General features: G+C 33.1%; 2 protein-coding genes and 1 pseudogene across 4 annotated transcripts in view; 2 read left to right on the forward strand and 1 right to left on the reverse strand.

Moving 5' to 3' along the window:
• Positions 1-24060, forward strand: part of LOC145243939 (UDP-glucosyltransferase 2-like) — a 51975-nt pseudogene that overhangs the window by 11834 nt on the left and 16081 nt on the right. The gene's annotated exons all lie outside the window — the stretch shown is intronic.
• Positions 1-24060, forward strand: part of LOC145243937 (UDP-glucosyltransferase 2-like) — a 54910-nt gene that overhangs the window by 9548 nt on the left and 21302 nt on the right. Inside the window, exon 1 of one of the 2 annotated variants that reach the window (XM_080107063.1) lies at positions 6191-6458. The exons of the other annotated variant lie outside the window; for it this stretch is intronic. The gene's annotated coding sequence lies outside the window, so the exon portion shown is untranslated. Of the gene's footprint in view, positions 1-6190; positions 6459-24060 lie in introns of those variants that run through there. 2 annotated transcript variants of the gene reach the window in all.
• On the reverse strand, positions 18947-24045 carry LOC145243938 (uncharacterized). Its single transcript, XM_080107066.1, has one exon. It carries the CDS (start codon positions 23128-23130, stop codon positions 21697-21699), a length of 1434 nt encoding a protein of 477 aa, XP_079963192.1. The 5' UTR covers positions 23131-24045; the 3' UTR covers positions 18947-21696.

Here is a 24060-nt window from a genome sequence, read left to right on the forward strand (position 1 = left end):
AGTTCGTTTATGAGAGTTCCTCCAAGAATTGAGTTTGGTAAAATTTTTCATGATTTCCTTTGAATAAATCCTGTGAATGTACTCGTTCAATTTTTTTCAACCTCCTTCAAGTGACAATACTAAATTTTGCAGTAAGATTTTTAACTTGTTTTAATTTTAAGTAATCCTCAAAAATCTATCTTTGATATAAAAAAAAAAATAATTTTTTATTAAAACATGTTAAACTGATATTTATTTAAAATTGAATTATTAAAAAAAAAAAAAAAACAATTCTGAAACCAAAAGCAGTTTTAAATTTCTTATATATATATATATATATATATATAATAAAAATCTTATTAAACAGTTTTAGTATTTTTTTATATAATTACAATTTAAAAGTCAATGAGAAATATTTTTTTTAATTAAGTTTTGTATTAAAAATATATATTTATATTGAATGGTTTACTAAATTCAGAACAATTTTAAAAAAAAAAAAAGTGTTGCGTTTAGATTTGAATAACGTTTAAGATACAGAAACTCATTAAATATGTATTAGGGGACAATTAATGATATGTTTTGAACTTGATAAATTTAGAGCTTGCAAATCATGTCACTTTTGTGTAACATATTATTGTTCAGTAGATATAAAGTCTTAAAATGTGTCCAAGACTTCTAGAACATCCTGTATTATATGAAATTTAGTAAAGAATTTTTATTGAATTTAATTGACAAAAAAAAAAAAAAAATTTATTTATATATATATATATATATATATATATATACTCTGTTTTTATATATACGAGTGAATTGAACCGGAAGGATTAATAAAATAGAATTTCCATGAGTTCATTACAAAAACTATTTGTCAAGTCCAACACTATGTGTACAGCCTCGGTATACATAAGGATAAGCGGTTATTTTCCAACATTCCTAGAAGTTTTTCTGCTAATCATCAACATAACCCTACTCTAACCAAAATCTTACTCTAACCAAACATAACTTATGAGTCTTATACCATATTAGTATCTTATCCATTAATAATCCAACGCAAAGTTATCTTTTGTCAAGAAGTCAAAAACAAACCAAACCTGTTAATCAGAATTCGGAATAATTATATGACTATTTGAGTCTGTACAACATAAAATTACGCTCAATTATAGTTGAAAATAGTATTCACTGTACATGCTAAATTATTATTGTATATACAATGACTGTATATGCAAGGTTATCTTTATATATACAGTGACTGTATGTGCAATCAATTCGGAGCATTTTAAAGATATGTGTTGCCTTTTTATGAATGGGTGCATAACGAAAACAGTCCTTAAAACCTGATACCCAAAACAATTGTGCTTTTTAAAGTTGGAACGGAATGGAAGGTCAAGATAAAATTTGCTTTTGCAGCTCAAGAATATTAACACTAATTGGAAATTTCTTAGATAAATACCTAAAGTGCCTGAGAATGGATAGAAATATTGGTTCTTTGCTATGACAGGACTGTTTGTAAAAATGTAATATGCTTTACTTTAGAAGCATGAATGCCAAAAAACCGTAAGACTTGACTTATAAATATTAATTCAAGCCAGGAATTACCTCATATTTGACGGTTAAGAGTTTTAAAACCACTTTCGAACAAGAACGGCCTGATAGTAAAAACATTTCAACAATCTATTAATAATAGATTAAAGAATGGCGGACATGTCTTTACTTGGTGCTTCTGTAGGCTGGTAATCTTTTAAACCAACACATTTCAGGTGAAAACATTACATATTTATGTATCATGTTGAAATTAGTATGATTTCCAAAAAATAAGAAAAATGATCCAGTAGAAAATTTTCTATATGCATTTTTAACAAGAAAAAAAAAATCATCCACAATTATATAATGTTTAAAAATGGCAGACCCTTAATTTAAGTCAAGCGAGAGAAGTTAGTTTGTCATACTGAATTGGTCGCACAACTCTTCCACATGAAAAAGCATATGATAAAAATTTTATTTTTACTTGTGAGCATTTTTTGTAATTTATACCCATTTCAACATGACGTATAAATACGACAATGTTTTCACTTGAAATGCGTTAGTTTACAAGATCCCCACTCTAAGCACCCTTTTTATTCGAAAGTAATTTTGAAGCATTTAAAGTTTAAAAAAATGGCCGCAAAATCAAGTTGTTGTTGTTTTTTAAAACGAAATTACATTTATTAAAATCCATTATTTCTGAGTAACTTTTTTTTTTTCAGAAAGATAAAACCCTGAATTTTATCATATAGAAAACAGAATAATGTAAAACTTTTTCTACTATTTTTAATTCAATTTTAAATGTTAAATTTTCCCAAAAAGTTAACAATTGACATTTTTTGTCTTGCACAAAAAACGTACTTAAATATTTTAAAAAAAGGGTTTTTGAATTAATTTATTTATTGTCTAAGATTTAGGATGATTTTCTAAGAGAATATGCAAAAATATTATAATATAAGTACCTGAATTTCAAATAATTCCACTTATTCATATAGGTAACCAGATATTTCGCATTGACGTAGAGTTCAGATCGACGCTGTTTACGTTTTCCTTTGATAAAAAGCAAACTATGGAAGACCAAACAGGCCAAAAAAAACTTATTTTTCAGTGACGAAAATTTCAATGTATTATTAAGCTGAGGCTGGCCAGTACCAGATGGGTGACCATTTGTATGCGTTTGGTTTTTAATGTGTATGTGTGTGGGGGCCAGGCTCCCCAAAATGGGGGGGGGGCAATTTAAAGCAGAATAAAAAAAATTATTTCAGCGCGTTTGGTCCACCGTAGTCGAAAGGCGGCAAACGTTTTCAAACGGGATCGAAAAAAATGATGCTATTTTTAACACAAAGGGCACAATATTTATCGAATTTTTTTTTTTGGTATCGATTATTCAAAGCATGCCCTGTTTAATAATGGTCATGCATTATTCGGCTCGCTAAAAAAAAATTGTTAATTTATTTATCAAAAATTTTAAAATAGCTTTTTTCGTATAAATATTAAAAAAAAATTTTTTTTGTTTTGCTTAACTTAAATTAATTATTTTACTTAACATATTCACCGAATTTCACACTTCAAAACTCAAAAGCGGGATAATTAAACACAATCGAAGTTCTGATATTCAGACGTCAAAATAAGGTATGCAAACAATTTTTTTTTTTAATCTATAATTCTGTCCCTTACAACAACACAATATGTTGATTTCAGTTTCAGATGATTATTTTAAGCATATTTGTTCCCACTTCAAAACAAGGGGGGGTTTTGTAAGCAAAAAAATATATATATATAAATATCGTTTATGAAAAATAAGTACACTGTTATAAAGTTCATTCTTCTCCTAATAATCGCTGAAAATTTCGTATTGATCGGATAATTACCTGATTTTTGGTAGATTTTTAAAAAGACGGTCCGTCAAAAAGTACTGACCTGCCCCCCCAGTTTTGGCGGTGCCTAATTTAAACTATCGGATACAAAGTAATTCTTGGCTTGGGTCGCTTGGGTAAAAGTTCGAAAGGTATTACTATTATGTTTTTGTTGATGTAATACTGAGTACTCCTAACCAAACAACCAACCAAACAAACAAAAAAATGCTAATTTTCTCACGTGCCTCCCTCTGTTGTATACAAGAATCTTAAAGGTGTGTTAATTAAGCATGTCTATTCACTTGTTTACTCCTCACGAGGGCAAATTTAGACAAGGTCGATTTTTGACGTGGAGAAAAACAACTCTTCAAAACAGGCACAAAAATACCCATATTCCTTCGCGCCTCTGAAAACAGGAGGTAATGCCCGGGAGAAAACTACTATACTTTGATCCTTGCCTGAAGAACGGGTTTCTTTATCTGCCTCCCACAAAAGCAAAGTTAGACACGGGGTTAGTTTGGCGCTTATTCAGATTAAGCATTTATGGCGGCATTTTAAATTTAACAAAATACAGAAATGTCAACATGATGTTACGTACTAGCCATGGGTGGGGACGAATATGAAAAAAAAAAAAAAAAAAAATCACGTAATTTGATCAAATAGGTTTATTCAAGAAAAATAAAATTTTACCGTTTCAAAAAGCGTCCAACGAATCGGTGGGCAAGGGCAGATAACCCTAATGCATATGGAAACTGTCAAAACAATCACTGATTTAGCTACCCTTATGTTCTCCAACATGGCATCGTCTGTCATAGGTAAAAAAAGGATGGGGGGGGGGGCAAATTTGTTTTTCATAAATAAAATAAAAAAGTACTTTATCAATTTTTGAAATATAAAATCTTCATTACGTTACAAGTAGGTACAATATAAAAGTTTTTGTTCATTTTTGTTTATCGCTAGAAGTGCCAACCTGAATAACCACCGTTAGTTTATAGTGGGGGATCCAGCTGATCTATCCAGGCAATAATAAACTTACACTCCCCTCCCCACCGAGAGGATGCCCCATCGCTTCCAGAGAAAGAATTAGATATATATTTGATTATTTGATACTAACACGGCACGGCACGGCACGGCACAGCACAGCACAGCATTAGCATTATAGCAATGCCACAGCATGAGTAGGTATTATTCCTTCTAGTCGGGGATACGTCCTCGACAGTCCGATCATTGATCTTGCTTCTGCCGTATAACTCGCTAGAGCTGGAGCTGGAGCTCTAGTCTAACAGGTTTTACCTTCTCGCTTTGAGAAGGAATTAATCGCCTGAGGCCCCGCTACCGAGAAATACCAACAGAGCTTCCCACGTATTTTTTTTTTTTTTTTTTATGACTAAAGTGCACACACGTCTTGTACGCTAAATTCTCAATCCCCCTTCCTCCTACTGACCTTGTCTTGATCTTCTCGTTCGCAGTGAAGGGGGGAGAGTAAATACCTACTACTGTACTCTATCGTCTGTCGTGATGTTTATTATTTTACACATTTAAATAAGTTATTAACAGAGCGCGGTTACGTTAGGTAACAGTACGTAAGTAGAGAGAGAGAGAGAGAGAATGTATTTAAAAAAAATAAAATAATGCTAATAAAAATAAATTTTTGGTAAATTTTTAGTTTACTGACCCCTCGGCATTCACCTCTAATTTGTAGACTTTAAAAGTTTTCGGATACGCTGAGAACGAATATCGCATTTATTTTTTGTGCAAATACGCAGTTATTCATATTTGAAGACATTCAGTATCCACGGAAATCCTTATCATTTTTAATGGCGGACATCTTGTTTTTCAATAACGAAAAAACGCCAAAAGAAGCTAAATATGCCACATATAACTGGAATCTCTCCTCCCCACCCCGGCGTTGGCGCAAAAGAAAGTAAGGTTTATTGGAGGGGGGTGTGGTAAATTTCAAGAAATCTTGAGCGCAAGGAAAGGACGTAAAGAAAACGCCACAAATTAAAAACAGTACTTCGAGTAATATTTATTAAAATAAAAGGTAAATATCTTTCGCTACAACAGAACACCCCGACCAATTTCTTTTTTTTTTTTTTTTTAAGGGATATTCGATGCTGCACTGCTGCTGCAGGCCACAAATAAAATCCGTCGCAAATTTACGGTTTGCATGGTATTAACCCCTTTTAATTGATCTAATAAAAAAAAAAAAAATTCACTAGCGGGGGCGGGTGTGTTGTGGTCCCCGCCCTTCCATGGAAAACTTAATTAAACTGCAGAAGCACCTGTTAAAGTTTGAATACCCCCTCCCCCTCAGAAAAAAAAGAACGACGAAAAACATAAAATATGCTTTTGTAAACAGCTCGTGAAAACTGACAGCAATATTTTTACTCTCAAATGAAGTGAAAACTTTATTTTATGAAAAATATTTCTTGTCATTTAAAATGTCCGCCATGTATTCATGATGCACCTTGTGGACCGTCAAGTGACTACGCGCGTGGGCGCATTTTATTAAGAAAGTGAAAAAAATGAATATAATTAAGAAAGTGAAAAAAAGATTGTCCGTTTTTATGTCGGGAAGTGGAAAAATATCCGGAAGGGTGGGGTGGGGTGGTTTCGGCATTGAAGCCGAAAAATGTTTTGGCTGTTTTTGGCGTGGGAAACAAGATGGCCGCCAACAAAAACAATAGTGATTAGGTTGGATACTGAATGTCTTCAAATATGGACAACTGTGCGTTTGCGCAAAAAATAAATGCGATATTCGTTCTCAGTGTACCCGAAAACCTAAAGGTCGACAAATTAGAGGTGAATGCTGAGTGGTCGGTAAACTAAAAAATATCAATTTTTTTTTAATTTTAAAAAAGTTACAGTGTGTTTTGGGGGTGTGTGGTGACAAGGTCATAGAATGACAAAAAAAAAAATGGAAAGAAAAACAGAGAGAAAAGGGGTGAAATCGATCATTGAGTTTTCTTCATTTTCATCAAATTTTACAAGTCGGGAAAACTCAATCAGAAAGAATGCCCGTTTGTTGTTGACGAGAGAAGAAAGTTGAAAATTAGCAAAAACACTTGCTACTTTTTGTTTCTCTTTTCATTTGACAAGGTAAGGTGTACCAAGTACCTGTCGCATAATTACTAGCCATTACCAGTAATTTCTGTTTTCTTTCGTTCCACACCTGGCCGAAATACTTTTCTCTCTCTCTCTCTCTCTCTCTCCTTCCCTCCCATTATATATATATATCAAGAAAAAAAAAAAAAGGGAAATCCAAGTTCCTGATGACTGAAAAGGCTTTTGCCAAACAAAGTTCCGTAAATTTTTACTTTATTTCCACCTTAACACTTACCTTTAAATTGGTGACTATTTAAGTTTTCGGTTATGCTGAAAACGAATATCACATTAGAATTTGGGGCAGACGAGTAGTTTTCTGGATATTAAGAGTTTTTTTTCCAGTCGATTACTCAATGAATTTCAGTGGCATTCTTAACATGAGGAAGAGAGCGTTTTGTAACGAATTAGTATTTGTTTAGTTGAAAAAAACATGACCGCCAGTGAAAACACTGGACAATAAAGTTATTAAGATGCAGAAAACTACTTGTCTGTCCAAATTTAAATGCGATTCGCTTTCAGCTGATCCAGAAACCTAACAGTCGTTAACTTAACGGTAAATGTTAGGTCGCGGAAAAAAATAAATGAAAAATTAAAAAAAAAAATACCCAATATTCTTTTATTTAGAGGTTTACGAAATTAAATATTAAAAAAAAAATGATTTATTGCGAAAAGAGGCAAGGTTTCATCCTTACTTCAACCTCTATTTTTCTAAAACATCGCCCACTTTTAAGCAACCATCTCACCCAAACGTTTATTTTGAAAATATGTAGTAACCTGGTAACGTCATATTACAACCAATAAAATTAATGGTTCTTTGAGGCAACAGAGGCGCGGTAAAAAAAAAAAAAAAAAAAAAAAAAAAACGGATTCTTTAAAACTTTGAAAACCCTAATTGCTTTCAAATCAACAGATTAAAATCTACCCACCCACAAAATAATGTAAAAATTTTAAATATTCCTAAACTTTAACATTTGTAATAGAATATATATAAATTAACTAACAAAAGTAACTAATTATCACATGTGTAATACTTAATTTAACTAATCTTTTCGGTTAATTTTTGTATTGTCTTTTTACATTTACGGCTATTTGTTGATTTCTTTTAGCGATAGATTTTTTTCCATACTTAAATTCATTATTTTGTGTGCGTGCGTTTATTTTATGGAGATCGCTCCAGACAAGGTGTGCAGCACTGCAGCACTGCAGCCACAGTAAGAAATGAATAAAATATGTACCAGTGGTACATATTTTATTCATTTCTTACTGTGGCTGCACACCTTGTCTGGAGCGATCTCCATAAAATTGTACCACCTTTGTCGTATTTTCCTGCCGGTCACTGAAAATTACCCGGAATGCAATGACAATCAGGCTATTTCTGTGTGATAGAAAATTGCTTAGAAATATTAAGTAAATTTAATGTTAAATAGTAACGTAACCAAAAAAAAAAAAAAAAAAAAAAAAACATGATATAGGCAAAAATAACGAATGCTCAATTTTTATAATTATTTGGCAATCATTTTTATTATTTTGAACTTTTCAGATTATGATAGTTGCCATAAAAACAGTTCTAGTTTTATAAAAATTTGGTTCGATTAATAATTTTACGACTATAAAAAAATGTATTAGCAGCATGATATTTCTTTGTTATATATTTGTTTTTTGACAACTTTTTCGAATCTGTGTGTGCAATAATACAAATCCGATATATGTATTAGATAAGTTACTTTTCTACCTAACTGGGTATGTTTTTAGTGTTTTTATATAATGTAACATGTTTATTCAGCTCAAAAACATACAATGCTTATTGGAAAGTTAAAAATGGCGGCCGACTCTCTCTTTGACACGGTAAGTTTGAGAAAAGGAATTATTAATAAAAAAAAAAAAAAAAAAAGAAATACGGTTAAAAATTCGCTCAATATATGTTACCATGACATAGGATGACATATATTCGGTGGGTTTTCAACAGTATTTTGTATATTTTTTTTAACTCCTTTTTCCAAACTTACCGGGTCAAAGAGAGAGTCGGCTGCCATTTTAAATTTTCCAATATATCGGTAAACAGTTTTTCGAGCTGAATAAAAATGTTATATTGAATTAAAAAAAAAAAAAAAAAAAAAAAAAACACTAAAAACATATCCAGTTGGGTAGAAAAGTAACTTATCTTGCCTTTGATAACATTTATTTGTTATATATTTGTTTTTTGACAACTTTTTCGAATCTATGTGTACAGTAGTACAAACCCCATTTAAATTATTAATTGAACTGGGTAAATGTTTATTTTAACTGTAACATTACGCCGACCATTCTAGTTTGTGTTTGTAGGGGTTATTGAAGTTGAAAACGAATTTGGCATTTAAACCCGTCGCAAATTTACGGTTAACATGGACCCTGGGAATATTTTGCGCCATTTCACCGCCTTCATTTACGATGACGTATATTAAAATGAAATGTAAACAGAACTTAAAATAACCCAAACAAGATATATAACGTACATTATCGCTGGTGTTTCGTTTATTTTCACATAAATGGGCACGGTCATGCATGCACAAACGTACATTTCAGCAAGAAACTGTTCGCGCGTATCGTAAACGAATGCGGTGAAATGACGCAAAATAGTCCCACTCAGGGTCCAGGTGTTAATACCATGCAAACGGTGTTATAGTTAAAATAAACATAGAACTAATTTGGTTAGGCTAAGATAACGTTGTTTTAATAGCAGCTATCTTAAAGCTGAAAAGTTCAAAATAACCAATTTAACCGCTGAAACTTGCTATTTTGTGACATTGTCAAAAAAAAAAATGCATTCATTACCATTTAAAAATAGAGAAATAATTTTAAATTGTATATTACAATTATTAAAATAAACGTCAAATTACTAAAAAAAAAAAAAATTAAAAAATACTGTTTCTTTTTTACAATAGCGGCGCGTGAGAAATAAGTTTCCTATCGTCACTTATGCGAAATTAATTTGGAAGCTTTTTTAAATTGTCGGATAGAACGTAATAGTTCATTTTTGTATTATCTATATATCTATAAAAGTGGACGTGTCTGTGTGTATCTGTGTGTCTGTACATTTTCCAACGCAATAACTATCAATTTTAAGTCTATATACTCGAAATTTGATATACAGGGCACTGAGACTTGGGAAAATCTTTGTAATCCGTTTTCAGCCAGAAATTTAGCTGTTAAGGGGTCAAAGTTCAACGATTTGACCTTTGAGAACGGTATCAAATTCCTCCGCCAATTTTTGGTCTAAACATTTGAAATTTTAGATATAGGTTCCTTGGACATGGATCTAACTTAACTTGATTTGAGCCCCGAACAATAAATGTTAAGGGGTCAAAGTTAAAAAAAAAAAATTAACCGCTTTTTTTTTTTTTTGCTCAACATACACCTCCAAACACCCGGGCAACGCCGGGCTGAAATGCTAGTATAATATATCTTCATTTAAAAAAATAATTTTTTTAGCGATAATCAAATATTCTGTATTAGCGTCTCCTTACATAGGAGATCAAGGAATTAGTTTTTCTTAAGGAAGATCGCCCATATATTTCGGGCGTAAACAAACAAATCTATTTTTAATTTACTTTTAAAACAATACTCTACGTACACGGGGTTCGCTGCTTTACAGCCCATTCTTAATAGTCAAGCTACGCTGATGAGCTGTAGAGCAACAAAACACGTGTACGAAGGGTTGCCGGGAAGTGGAAAATGAAATAGAAGATTTACTTCAGTTAAAGGCTTATTTTTGTTTTAATTATTATTAAAGAAAATCTTGCATATTAAAACACACAAACACACACGTTATGTTTTCTTTATATATATATATATATATATATATATAATTAGGTGTTAATGCAGAGAGTGATCCGGCGATCCGCGCTATTTTTTAAATCGTATTTTCACGTTTAATTAAAGTTGTTTTTTTGTTTTTTTTAATTCAATTGTAAGGTTAAAGTACAGAATAGGTATAAAACACCCTCCCCATGATAAGAATCGCTTTTTAAATAATAACGTTATTATTTCAGCACGGATCACTCTTTGCATGAGTACTGATAATTATCTAAAAATATTCAAATTTAATTTTTCTATTTTATGTGAAAAAAAAATTGCATTTTAAAATAAAAAGTACGGATATTTTTTTATAGAAATCACACAAACAGTGCAATAATTTCGTTTAAAGAATTAAATCAATACAAATTTAATACATGTTGAGCAAACTATCGCCAGTTTAATATAAAAAAAAAAAATAATCGGTGTTTTTTTAAGCTTATGGCCACCATACTTAAAGTAGGCGTGGCTTATGCTTATGACGCCTAGATGGCGTATATTCTTAAAATGTAAACAAAACTTCAAATGATCCAAACAAGATCTTTAACGTACATTATCGTTGGTGTTTCGTTTATTTTCACAAATATGGGAACGATCATTTAATAAATAAAGCTGTTTTAAAGGGAAAAGATTTTAATGTTTTTATATACATTTTGATAAATTAAAATGTCCCCTTGTGTTGTTCTAATTTAACTAAACGTGTGTCTCTAATCACAAAGGGAAAATACTTTTCCATGCGCACTGTCGTCGTACAGAAATAAACGCTCTAGTGCTTCATTAAAATATCAAATTCATCCGGGTCCAACGGGGTGAGGAGGGCTATATTGCCTATGTTGTAAACACGGACTTCCAAATTAACGAGTGACAATTGTTGCTGCAAACACGCTTATTTACTCATTCAAGCGTGGCCGACGTAAATAGAAGGCCTTTCCATTAAAATCGCATAACCTGCTGACGTCGTAGAATAAGGTACAATGGACACGGTTAGGCTATAGATGATTATGACAAGGATTATTTTTAAAACGGGTGCACTTTTAAATTAATAATTAAATGCACTTACTTCCTTTTAATTGCACGTGTTCAAATCTTTTATCTTTCGGAAAAGAGAGTACAGTCACTTTTGGACCAGTTTTATAAATCCTTCGGCAATTTCTTTGAAACAGAAAATGATTATTCTCATAGTTGTCTATCGCCTATCCGTGGCTTTATTTTAGCACGTAAGCATGTTACGTAACTTCAATGAAGGGGCTTTTTATTTACGTTGGCCACGCTTGAATACTATATTAATAAATATTTATATACTATATTAATATGCATGTTTATAACATTATTGCTAGCGATGCATAAATAAATTTATTAATTCAAGCTTAACGCATATATTCTCGTTAGCATCCGAAATAATCTTATTTTTTGCTAGTTTATATTTATTAATATTTTTTTAATTGGTGCTTCTTCGGAATATGAATGAAAATCAGGTAAATTTTTACGACCGGACCCAGACCCCCAACCACTCCATGTTAAGAATGGCTTTCGGAATAAACGCCTCAAACGCCATTCTTAACATGGGGAGGTCGGGAGTGTTTATTCCGAAAGCCGTTCTTAACATGGGGTGGTTGGGGATGTTTATACTATGCTGGGGCATGGCGTAAAAAAAAAAAAAAAAAAACGAAAATCAAAATATTGAATTTCAATTAAAACCGATGGTATCTACTCATGTCGAAAAAGGTAAAATTTCCATAAATTACAAAAAATGATAAAGTAGAAAAATTGTTAATTAAAATAGTTTTCGACAAACTACAAATTATACTTAAATAATTAACAGAATGAACAGCGAAGATCCTTGAAGTCTGTCTTTTTAGAATTCCCTCCAAAATTATGGTGATCAATCGACTGTGAAATCGTGAAAGTACATATTTTATGTGATAATGTAATATTTAATTGTGACAAGTAAATAACATTGTTTTTAGTTCAAATTAACATTTACAAACAAAAAAGTGGGGTTTAATGGAAATCCAGGGTTTGTATTACTGTACAAAGATTCGAAAAAGTTGTCAAAAAAACAAATATATAACAAATAAATGTTATCAAAGGCAAGATTTTTTTTTTTTTTTTTACACAGGCACCACCACATTATCAAGGCCAAGAGGCCACTCGAGGATAAGGGTTAAAGAGTGTACAGTAGAAATTGGACAATATAGTAATCAATTCGGTAAATTTGTTAACTTATATGGAACGGCTCATCAAAAACTTGTTTACGTTAGACTTGAAGACAACCATATTGTAGTCAGCCGGAAAGCAGGAAAACGGAAGACAATTCCACAGGCGTGCAGTTCTAAGAAGAAGCTTTGTTCATGGAATCTACGTTTAGGTTTAGCCACAGATAAAGAGTGGGGGGCAATTATTGATAGTGTTTTCAGCTAGAGTGTTTCTTGTGAAAGTTTGGCGAGGGGGGACCATAGACTGAAGCTCAGTCGAACACTTTCCATAAAAATAACGATACAGCAGAGACAAACTCGCAACATCTCATCTGTGAGATAGAGATTGGAGGGAAGAGAAAAGGACATATCCTACGAGGCTACGAAGTCTATTTTGAACTCTATCAAGGCAGGACAAGTCCTTTTTAGCAGCTCCTGCCCAGATGTGGCAACAGTATTCCATTCTTGGACGTACCTGGCTCTTATATAGATAGAGAATTGCATCAGCAGTGCAATATTTACTGGATCGATAGAAAGATCCCACCATTTTTCCAGCGGCCTTGGCAACAGATTTGATGTACATATTCCATTTAAGATCAGGAGTAATGGTCAAGCCCAAAAGCTTGTCAAAACTTGAGGCCTCCTGAAGACGAGAACCATTTATTTCAATTGATGCCAGATGTGGATCAGAGTGTTGATGATGTAAAAAGAGAAGCTTGGTTTTAGATGCATTAAAAGTAACCAACCACTCCTTTCCCCATTGTACCTCGTGCTCAAGATCAGAAGAGAGAGAATCGGAGAGAACTTTGTCATTTACTGTCTTAGATGTGCTACCATAAATGGTAGTGTCATCAGCATAAATGTCTACAAATGATGTAAGGATGTGATTTGGAAGATCATTAATGTAGATCCGGAATAGAGTTGGGCCCAGGATGGACCCCTGAGGGACTCCAGCATTAATACTGTGAGCTTCTGATTTTTGCCCCTCAACCACTACTCTTATGAACCTATCAGAAAGAAATGATTTAATAATTGAGAAGACATTTTCAGCTATACCATAGATAGAGATCTTGTGAAGTAAACCTTTATGATAAGTTACTTTTCTACCTAACTGGATAATTTTCTAGTGTTTTTATTTGATGTAACATGTTTATTCAGCTCGAAAAACATACAGTGTTAACCGATGTATTGGAAAATTTTAAATGGTGCCCAACTCTTTGATACGGTAGGTTTGGGAAAATGAGTTATGAATAAAAAACAAGACAAAATACTGTTAGAAATTCGCTCAATATATGTTACCGTGACATAGGCTGACATATATTCGGGAGCGGGGGGTAACAGTATTTTGCATATTTTTAACTCATTTTCCCAAACTTACCGTATCAAAGAGTTGGGCACCATTAAAAATTTTCCAATACATCGGTAAACACTGTATGTAAAAAAAAATTAAAAAATTAAAGTTATCGTTTCATTTGTCAATTCAAACAGGATTGGAAGACTAGTTGATTTTACAGTTTTGTTTGTTTGCATCACTAACTATATTTCTATTTATCCGGCGTTGCCCGGGTGGACGCATATTGCAGAGTATATGGTTTATTGAAAAATAATGCAAAGTGTGGTCATATTTACAATGTCTTTTTGTTTTAAATTCTAAAATTCAATTAATTAAAGATAATACGTGTACCTATTTACTATGCCTCCCCACGGGACAGAGTTAGACACCAGGGTCGTTTTTTAACGTGGAGAAAAGGTACAAAAATAAAAATTGTCTCAGTCGTGGAGGACTAATGCTCCACCGAAAGAGAACAAGAAATGGAAGTGCAGCATCTGAAGAACAGATACTACACCTTGATCTTGGCCAAAAGGCCAATGCTCGGATATTATTAATTAATACGTGTATTTAAGGCGAGAAACACCAATATCTTGTCAGAGTTTTAATAATACAGAGATTATCAACAAGCGAGCCATTGGCAGCTTGTTCACAGAAATCGAAAATTTGGAGCCTAGATTTGGAACTTCTATATTTCGCATGTAATATCAAGAACCACAGAAAATTTACATTAAATTAAAAAAAGTTTTTTTATATTTTGTAAATATTTCTTTGTTTTTTTTTTTTTTAATATTAAATTATTATTGGACAAGCACTAAAAATTAATTAAAACTTTTATGATCTACAGTTACTTCTTTCCGTAGAATGGCAATTTAGGAAGGTAACTATTTTACAGAACAGTTTTAAAAACTTTTCTTAGACTTTTGCTTAAGAAATAAAATATCGTCGCGTTTTACATTTTGTTGTTAATGTTTTAAAACTTTTACATTAAAACAAAAGTTAAAAATAATTTTTTCTTACAATTCTTAGTAAAATAACCTTTCTTAGAACAACGAGTTAAACTTCCGAATTGCTCATTTTATTTAAACGCGAATGACCTAACCCCTAAAAGATTTGAAACGATAGTAAGTGTTGCGAGTTGCGTTAATTGTATTCTTTGAAAGTAGGGGCGGAGGGGTCAGATTGAAAAACTTCTTGTAATGGACTTTTTTTTTTCTTTTTTTTTTTTTTTTTTGGAAACGTTCTTTTGTGACCATCTTTATTTAGTACTTCGTCTAGAAAACCAAAATGTGAATGGTCAATGATTTTCAAATAAAGTAACTTTCGTTTTATAAGGTCCAAAATCGAAAGTACGAAAAAAAAAAAAAAAAGTCTGACATTAAGAGTGAGGAAGAGGAACTGAGTAAAAAATTATTGGTAAATTTTTAGATTAGGTCCATCGCCACAATTTTCTTTTAAATGACGACTTTCTGGGTTTTTGACTATGCTGAATACGGAACTCGGATTGAAATTTTGCAGAAATAAGTAGTTATCGAAATATAGGAAGTTGTATTACGCATTGTATTCTTTGGCGGCCATCTTTGTTACGCGCATAGATTTGTTTATGGCGCGTGCACGCGCGTAAAAAGATGGTCACCAAAAAATACAATGCATAATACAACCTTTTATATCTCGATAACTACTTATTTCTGCAAAAATTTCAATGCGATTTCCGTATCAGCATCGTCGAAAACCTATAAAACTCGTTATTTAAAAGAAAATTGTAGAGGTGGTTGGACCTAATCTAAAAAAAAATTTCATTACCAAAACTAAAAAATAAAATATGATAAAAAAAAACACACACAATTTAACCTGTAAGATTTTTACCAGAGTTTACTAGAAAAAAAAAATTGTCTCAAACTTAATTTAAAATTAAGGCAATAATTAAAAAAGGTTTTAATGGGTAATGTAGTTCAGATTTTATTTACAAGTTTTGTTTTTAGTTGTTTTTTATTTTCGGTGCCGATTTTTTTTTTTTTTTTACAAAGGCATCACCACATTATCAAGGCCCAGAGGCCACTCAAGGATAAGGGTTAAAGAGTGTACAGTAGAAATTGGTCAATATAGTAATCATTAGTAATGAAAATTTGGTAAATTTAATAACTTATATGGAACGGCTCATCAAGAACTTATTTACTTTAGACTTGAACACAACCATATTGTAGTCAGCCGGAAAGCAGGAAAACGGAAGACAATTCCACAGGCGTGCAGTTCTAAGAAAGAAGCTTTGTTCATGGAATCTACGTTTAGGTTTAGCCACAGATAAAGAGTGGGGGAAATTATTGATAGTGTTTACAGCTAGACGAGTGTTTCTTGTGAAAGTTTGGCGAGGGGGGACCAAAGATTGAAGCTCAGTTGAACACTTTCCATGAAAATAACGATACAGCAGAGACAAACTCGCAACATCTCTTCTGTGAGATAGAGGTTGCAAGGAGGAGAAAAGGACATCTCCTACGAGGCTACGAAGTCTATTTTGAACTCTATCAAGGCAGGACAAGTCCTTTCTAGCAGCTCCTGCCCAGATGTGGCAACAGTATTCCATCCTTGGACGTACCTGGCTCTTATATAGGTAGAGAATACCATCAGCAGTGAGATATCTACTGGATCGATAGAAAGATCCCACCATTTTTCCAGCGGCCTTGGCAACAGATTTGATATACGTGTTCCATTTAAGATCAGGAGTAATGGTCAAGCCCAGAAGCTTGTCAAAACTTGAGGCCTCCTGAAGACGAGAGCCATTCATTTCAATTGATAACCTTTATATTTTATATTTAACCTTTTCTTTTAAATTTGCATTTACTAATTTCTGTCAGATGTAAAAATGCAGAAAATATCACAGAACAAATGACAAAGAGAGACACTAAAAATACGGAGTGAGTAAAAAAAAAAATAGTTAAAATGTACAACGTTATACAGTTCCTATTTACAATGTCTCCCCACGGGACAGAGTTAGACACCAGGGTCGTTTTTTAATGTGGAGAAAAGGAACAAAAATAAAAATTGTCACAGTCGTGACGGATTTCTTCTCCACTGACAGAACACGAAATTGAAGTGCAGCAGCAACACTTTGATCTTGTCCAGAAGGCCAAATACAACGTTATACAATTTAACATTCCAATATGGAAGACTTTAAATATATATATATATATATATATATATATATATATATATATTAATTTGAATTCATCAATATAAATAATAGTTAACATCAATTCCTCGAGACCGAAAATGGAACGGAAGAAGCACTGCTCTCATCACTATGAAAATTATATTGGTTTAATGTTAGGAGAAAAATTAGTTTATTCCGATGACAATTTTTATTTAGTGCTTGTTACGATATAGTCGACAGATCGATTTTTTAATATATCGTTTTAAGCAAAAACAATATTATGTACTTAATATTCATGTCGAAAATAGTAATATATCCAAAAATTACGAAAATTCATCAATTAGAACAACAGCCATTGTGTTTTAAACATTGTTTAAAGTTTAAACATAGTCAACAGTAACACTACAGGGATGAACTTTTTTTTTTTACTAAAACAGTTTTTAGTAAAAAAAAAAAAAAAAAAAATTATCACTATATTGTTATTCGCTATTAAAATGTAATCTAAAATTTGCGTTCAGAGTTGTTCCCTGTGTATGAACTCTATCGTCAAGTAAGAAAAATGCAATTTTACCCAATTTTCCGTAAAAATTACTTTTAACAATAAATAACTTTCTACTCGACAAACTTTCGTATTTTTTTATATGTTACTATTTTCGACATGCCATTTAAGTACGTAATATTGTTTTTGGCTTAAAACTACATTTAAAAAATCGATCTGTCGACTACCTTAATAAGCACTTTTTATGCCATTGCACTTATAAATTCATATTGCTATAGGAGGTGTTTATAAACTACAATCGTATAAAAATCATAGTCGCTATTTCGTAAATTCCGTAAAACCATTTTTCGTTGGACAAAAAAACAAAAAAAAACAAAAAACAAAGTGTGATCATTGAAAGCCTAAAACGTCCAAAAATAGTGAGTGTATTTCTTCTGGCGCTCGTAACGCCCCAAGTCAAACTAGAACGTGTTAATGCAAGTGCACTTATTGATCCGCGCTATTTTTTAAATAGAACTTTCAAGTTTAAAGTTTTATTACGTCTGTTTTATTAAATTGTAAAGTTAAAAGTACAGAATAGGTACAAAACACCTTTCTCCATGTTAAGAATAGCTTTCTAAATAATGTTATTATTTCAGTACGGATCAATAAGTGCACTAGTACCAATTAAAAATTAGGAGGAAGGTCCATATAGAACAAAATGCTTCCGATGTATGGAACAAACTGGGAATGGCCAAAAGTAGCCGCTTTTAAAGTAGCGATAAGCATCTGTACATTTTAACATCCCATTGCAAATGTAAAGTGACATCCTTAACATGGGACAGAAGATGAGATTTTGAAACTTCTCGCGGGCGAAACTCTCCTAAAATGAAAACAAACAACAAATGTTAAAATGCACAAGTGCTTATATAGACGAGCAGACGACACTAAAGGATATGACTATAAAACCAGGTTGGACTTGAAAAATCCAACTTCTCCCTCCTCCCCTTCAAATTGATTCACTTACAACTGGTGTGTTTATTTCTCTCCCACAGTGAGAAATGTGACACAAGAGTCGGAAACAGTGGGATTAAAAAGTTAGCCCCCTCCCCCCGATCCTGCAAAAAAAGCTTAGACAGTCCCCTCGGCATTCTCCGTTAGAGGTACCTCAGGTGATTAGCCTGAAATTAACCCCTTTTCAAAGAGAGAAGGCAAAGCTCGGGAGGGTAAACCTAGAACTGCAGAAGAACAGTATTATACCGCAGTCAACAGGGAAACTAATTACAGCTATGTCTAAACTGTTGATTTGAAGGTCCAAGGGGGGGGGGTATTAAAACACACCCATAACACGAAATGGGGGAAAATTTAATGTCAGTACTAATTGACTGTTCGGCCAGTTCTGTATATCACAATCGGAAACATTCGGACCGATGGGTCTAGTGGGTCACTGGGTCACCCTCATAAAACAGCACAAATAAATTAAGTGAACATAAACATCAAGAGATTTACATGTTTTATCTTTGAAACGGCTTGTTTGTTATCGAAAAGTCTCGAAGAGTCTTTTACGACGATTAAAAAAATACGAAAAGACATTTTTCATGGATTATTAAAAAGTATGCGTTTTTATTTTGTGTTATTGTGCAAACAATATCGAAATTTTAGTTTATTTAAAAAATTAGCCTTCCGTTTTTTTGTTTTGTTTTAATTAGCCTATTATTAAAAATATATGGTTAGGAATTTGATAATTTTATAATCACTCCCGTCTCTATCAAGCGTTTTAATTTATTTTCGAAAAAAAAAAAACAAAAAAAAAACTCCCTACCAAATGATTTTGTTTGACGGTACTTATGCACTTTTGTTACCGTGCTGAAATAACGTTATTTTGAAAGCGATTCTTAAGATGGGGAGAGTGTTTTTGTAACTATTCTGTGCTTCCACCTAACAATTTAATAATGAAAAAGATATCGCGAAACTTGAATTAACCCGAAAAACTTTTTTAAAATAGCGCGGTAACAAAGGTGCATAAGCACCATTTTGACGAAATATTTTTTTTTTTTTTTTGTATAGGGAGTGTGTTGCCTCTCTAACTTAGGGTTAAGGTAGTTTACTTTATTTTCTTTTTTTCGCGAAAAAGAATCGATTGGAGAAGAGGAGTTATTCTATTTAAAAAAATATCGATTTTAATATTAAAAAAAAAAAGAAAATTTACAGTTTTTTTCTTTCAAAGATATGTTAAATTTAAAAAGGGGTACATGATTACATGAATCTCAAAGAATAGTTCGTTTTACAATCTTGATAATTTATTAAAATCTTATAGACATATTTACACTTTTATATTTGTAGATTTAGATTTTTTTAAAAATGTTATTTGTAGCAGAAACCAGCTGACAATTTACATATCCTTTATATTATTTAGTCAATGAATTGATTTTTTTTTTTTTTTTTTTTAATCACCGACAAATCAAATTCGTAAATCTTACAAAAGGAAAACAAGAAAAGGGAGCTGAAATTAATTTCCAATTTTTCTTAATTTTAACGTGATATAGCAATAGTTTTATACAAAATTATTACTTCCAACACAAAATATGGAATATTTGTTGTTTTAGATAAATACAATTTTACAATGATAAAAAATGAACATTTAGTAGCATAATTTAATAACAAAACTTGGTTTTTGCCTACTTAAACTTTAATTCAGGTCAGAAATCACTTTCGATCCAACAGTTTAAAGGCCTCAAAATCAGTAAAAATGTTTTGGTTCTAAAGCCTAAAAAAAATCTTCATCGTGTATGTACTTAGGGCTGATATTGGTCTCGGTGGTTCTAATTGAGTTGTCTCCCCCTTTATTAAACATGGCAGACCATTAACAACGCCTCGCTCTGTAATAAAACTTGATTTTCTTATTTAAAAAAAAAATATAAGTTTTATCAATTTACATCATTTTTGGAATATGACATTTTCGTTCGGTGATGGATGGATACGTACGCCATGAAATCTTTTTTAAAATTTTGAATTCTGGACTTGCAAATTTTTAAGGGTCACGCTAATCACTATTTTATTATCTACCTCAAAATACCTACCCGGCGTTGTCCGAATGTCTTTACTTTCATTTTTTCCTCGCATCTTAATTTCTTGTAAGAAAATATTAAAAATTTTGGAAAGAATTTTAGGAAGGAAGATGTTAATTTAAAAATCAATTTTGCAATAAAATCGATTGACTATCTTACGAAATATTGAAATTTAAATTCCTTTTTTTTTCTTTGCATTCGGGCCAAGATCAAAGTGTAGTATCTGATGCTGTTGATGTGGTTGGTGCAGCAGCACTGCAGCAGCAGCACTGGCAGCAACTACACTTTTTTTTTTTGGTTTCGGTTAATGGAGGAGAAATTCTTCATGACCGATACATTTTTTTTTTTTTTTTTTTTTTTTTGTTACTATCCAGGCAAAGTGCCTCTTTTTGTGGCCCGGGGGGGGGGCACATTAAAAACCGACCTTGTGTAACTCTGCCCTCGTGGAGGTTAAAACTTTTGAATAACTAGCCGTATTCCGCGTTGTTGAGTGAGTGCTGACCGATCAGACGCAGACAATTCCCGGGTGGATCATAAAAATAAACTCCAAATAGTCATATTTACAGGTTTGTTTTTTCATTTTATTATATTTTTAATTCGGGTTAGCTTAACGTTATTTTATGTTTGGTTTCAATAAATATTCCATTAATAGTAAATTAAAAAAAAAAAATTCAGTGTGTATTTATTAAAGTTACGTAGAGGTAAAACTTTTTTTTTTTCTTTTTTTTTTAAATAATCATGCATGTAATATTGTCTAAAATACAAACATTAATAAATTTTTAAAAATGCCCGACATCAGTTTTACTACGTGACCTTTTTAACTCTTAAATTGATTTTTAAGCCTTTAACTTGTTGATTAGAAAGAAAATTCTGGCTTGGATTAAAATTTGATTATCTTTAAAACTTAGGATTTTATTTATTTTTACTACTAAATCCAAAAGGAAAACTTAATTTTCCCCAACGCGCCCATGCTTGTATCAAACTAAAAGTTTTATATAAATACAAACAGAATTGTTTAAATATTTGTACAAAAAAAAAAAAAATCACATTCGTTTTTCATTCATTTACCATTTACATTTTGTCAACCTAAAAAAAAAAAAAAAAAAAAAAAAAAAATCGATTTCACATTCAGTAGTATTCACATTTAAGACTTTTTTTTTTTTTTTGTTCCCCTCCTCGCCTTCAAAGAAAGTGCATCCATGCATCCTCTGCTTCGGTAAGTCCCGTTTTGGCGTAGCATTCAAATCGGTAATTCGTTTTATGATTGCTGTCCCAATAGACAACATCGCCGCACGTGTAGGAGATGGCGAATTCGAGTCGCGACCCCACCGAGAAGTCCGATGGGGCTACAATACTGAAGGAGAACCTATCCGTAGGTCCGTCGCACGAGCTGTGCACGTAGGAAGCGGCCACGTCGTGATGTGTCGACCAGTTGTTCGTGGTGTATCGTATATGAACGGTCTTATGGAACCCAATATTAGCCACCCGGACAATACCTGTGATGGTCAAGTCGGAAATGACTGCGTTTTCCAGACACACCTTTTCCGCACAGACCCTGGCCATAAACCCTTCGCTCGCAGAGGGTTGACTAAAGCAAGCGGTAAGCAAGCGGGACCCCACAGATTTGCGATCGTCTTCGATACCCGACTGCAAGTCCGCTAGCGCTGAGGGTGGGATTTTCGGGGGTGAATCCATGTTTAAAACGTGAATGACGGATTCCAAATCCAATCCCATTACGTCAGCGAACCGCACCACTTTTTTACGACGAGGTGTGCCCGGCGGAGTCTTCTGGCTCTTCAGGGAGGTTGTTTTGCGAAGTTCGCCCCTTGGGAAGTTAAATTCATCGTCGTCGTAGATCGGGCTGGCCGGAGAGAGTAGGTCGAGGAGTTTAGTGTCATTTTGAGGGTTGCCTGAAAAGAAACTTTGGACACTGCTGACAATGCTTCGGCTTGGAGAGCTACTTTGGCTATCAAGGCGCAGGGACTCTGCGCAAATTCCAGCCATAGGGGTTTCCCCACACACGACCTTGTCGATACTGTGTCCACCGGACAACGATGCTGCTGATGGGGAGGTAGTATGGATCGCCCGCTGTCGGGTGCCACAATTGTCACTACTGTCATCTGTCGCTGAAACACCGACAATTCCAGGTGAAGGTGACTGGAGCGCACTCGTATCGGTACTACTACTGCTGCTGGCGGCCGCGCTATCTTTGTCCTCACTAATTACCATTGGCGGGTTGCTAGCCGTCGCACCTGGCTCAGACTCTAAATTAAGATCGTCCATTAAGTTAATAAAGATCCCTTCATCATCGAAGGAGATCGCCTCTTCTTCTTCTAATTCCTCCTCGCACTGGCCATTATTCTGCTTCGGCCCGGCCTCGTTACCCTTCAGTTCCTCGTCCCCTAAAAGATCCGACATGATTTTTTGGAAACGGGGCAAAAGGATCCTCTTGCGTAATTTGGCAGCTGTAACGTTAAATTCTATTTCTTGGTGATTCTTGCCGTTATTACAATTATTTAGCTTCCTGGAGTTTAAGAAACTTTCGTCACAGTATGATAAATTCCTTGGAAGATAAAGGTAAAGCGGAGAGGTGGAAGAGGACGGGGAAGCACACATGGTCAGGGTTAGGATTAGGGTTTACTTTGGGTTCAACCATCACAACAATTATAAACTTAAGCATACAGCAAAAAAGTACTCGCCATTTTTTTTTTTTTTTTTTTTTTTTTTTGTGCGTGTTCGGGAGTTGAGATGTTAAGGAATTCCTGGGTCGAGAACGTTCAAGAAACTTTATATTTTTTTTTAATTTTATTTTTAGGGAGGGGGGGAACAAAATTAAAAACTATTTTCAATGAAAAGCCTGTTTTAATAAAAATGAGGATTTTTTTTTTTTTTTTTTTTTTTTTTTTTTTTGTTAAAAACGGCGGGAGGGGTCTAATACTGTAAATATAGCGGGTTTTTTTTTTTTGTTTGTTTTTTTTTCAACAAATGGTTGGATAAAGTAGAAATAAATACCGTCAACAGGTAGAACAACTCCAATAATTTGAATCCACAAATTAAATATTGTAAATAAACGTTAAAATAATTACCGAAACAGAAACCAACGAATTGTGTTTTGCGTTGTTATTCTTCGATATTATTCTTTCGACAGGGCTGGTTAAGTTTTGTTGTTTCTTCGTTATGTAGAAATTTTGTTTTGAAAACAACCAAACCAGCCCCACAAAATGATCGTATATCCCTCCAGGCAGGGCTGTTTATTTAATATTGTTGTTGTCCATTGTTAATATTCTTGTTTTTCCCCCGAGAAGAAGAAGAGGCGAGGTCCGCGCGACTCCAGACGGTGATGTCTGCTACTAGAACACACTTAGGAGCGAGACGATCATTCTGTCCTTTACCTTGTAGAGTTCAAGGTCGTTTAGTAATATCACACTAACCTGCAGAGGTCAATAATGCCTGCTCGGTTGCACGAAACCGCGTCTTGATATTAGTAAGATTTCATTGTGGCGGAGGAGGTGTGTAATAATACACTTTCAAACGTCAACATTTTTT

This window comes from Euprymna scolopes, chromosome 22 (assembly GCF_053919585.1).
Source record: "Euprymna scolopes isolate OS-2025 chromosome 22, ASM5391958v1, whole genome shotgun sequence".
Taxonomy (NCBI): domain Eukaryota; kingdom Metazoa; phylum Mollusca; class Cephalopoda; order Sepiida; family Sepiolidae; genus Euprymna; species Euprymna scolopes.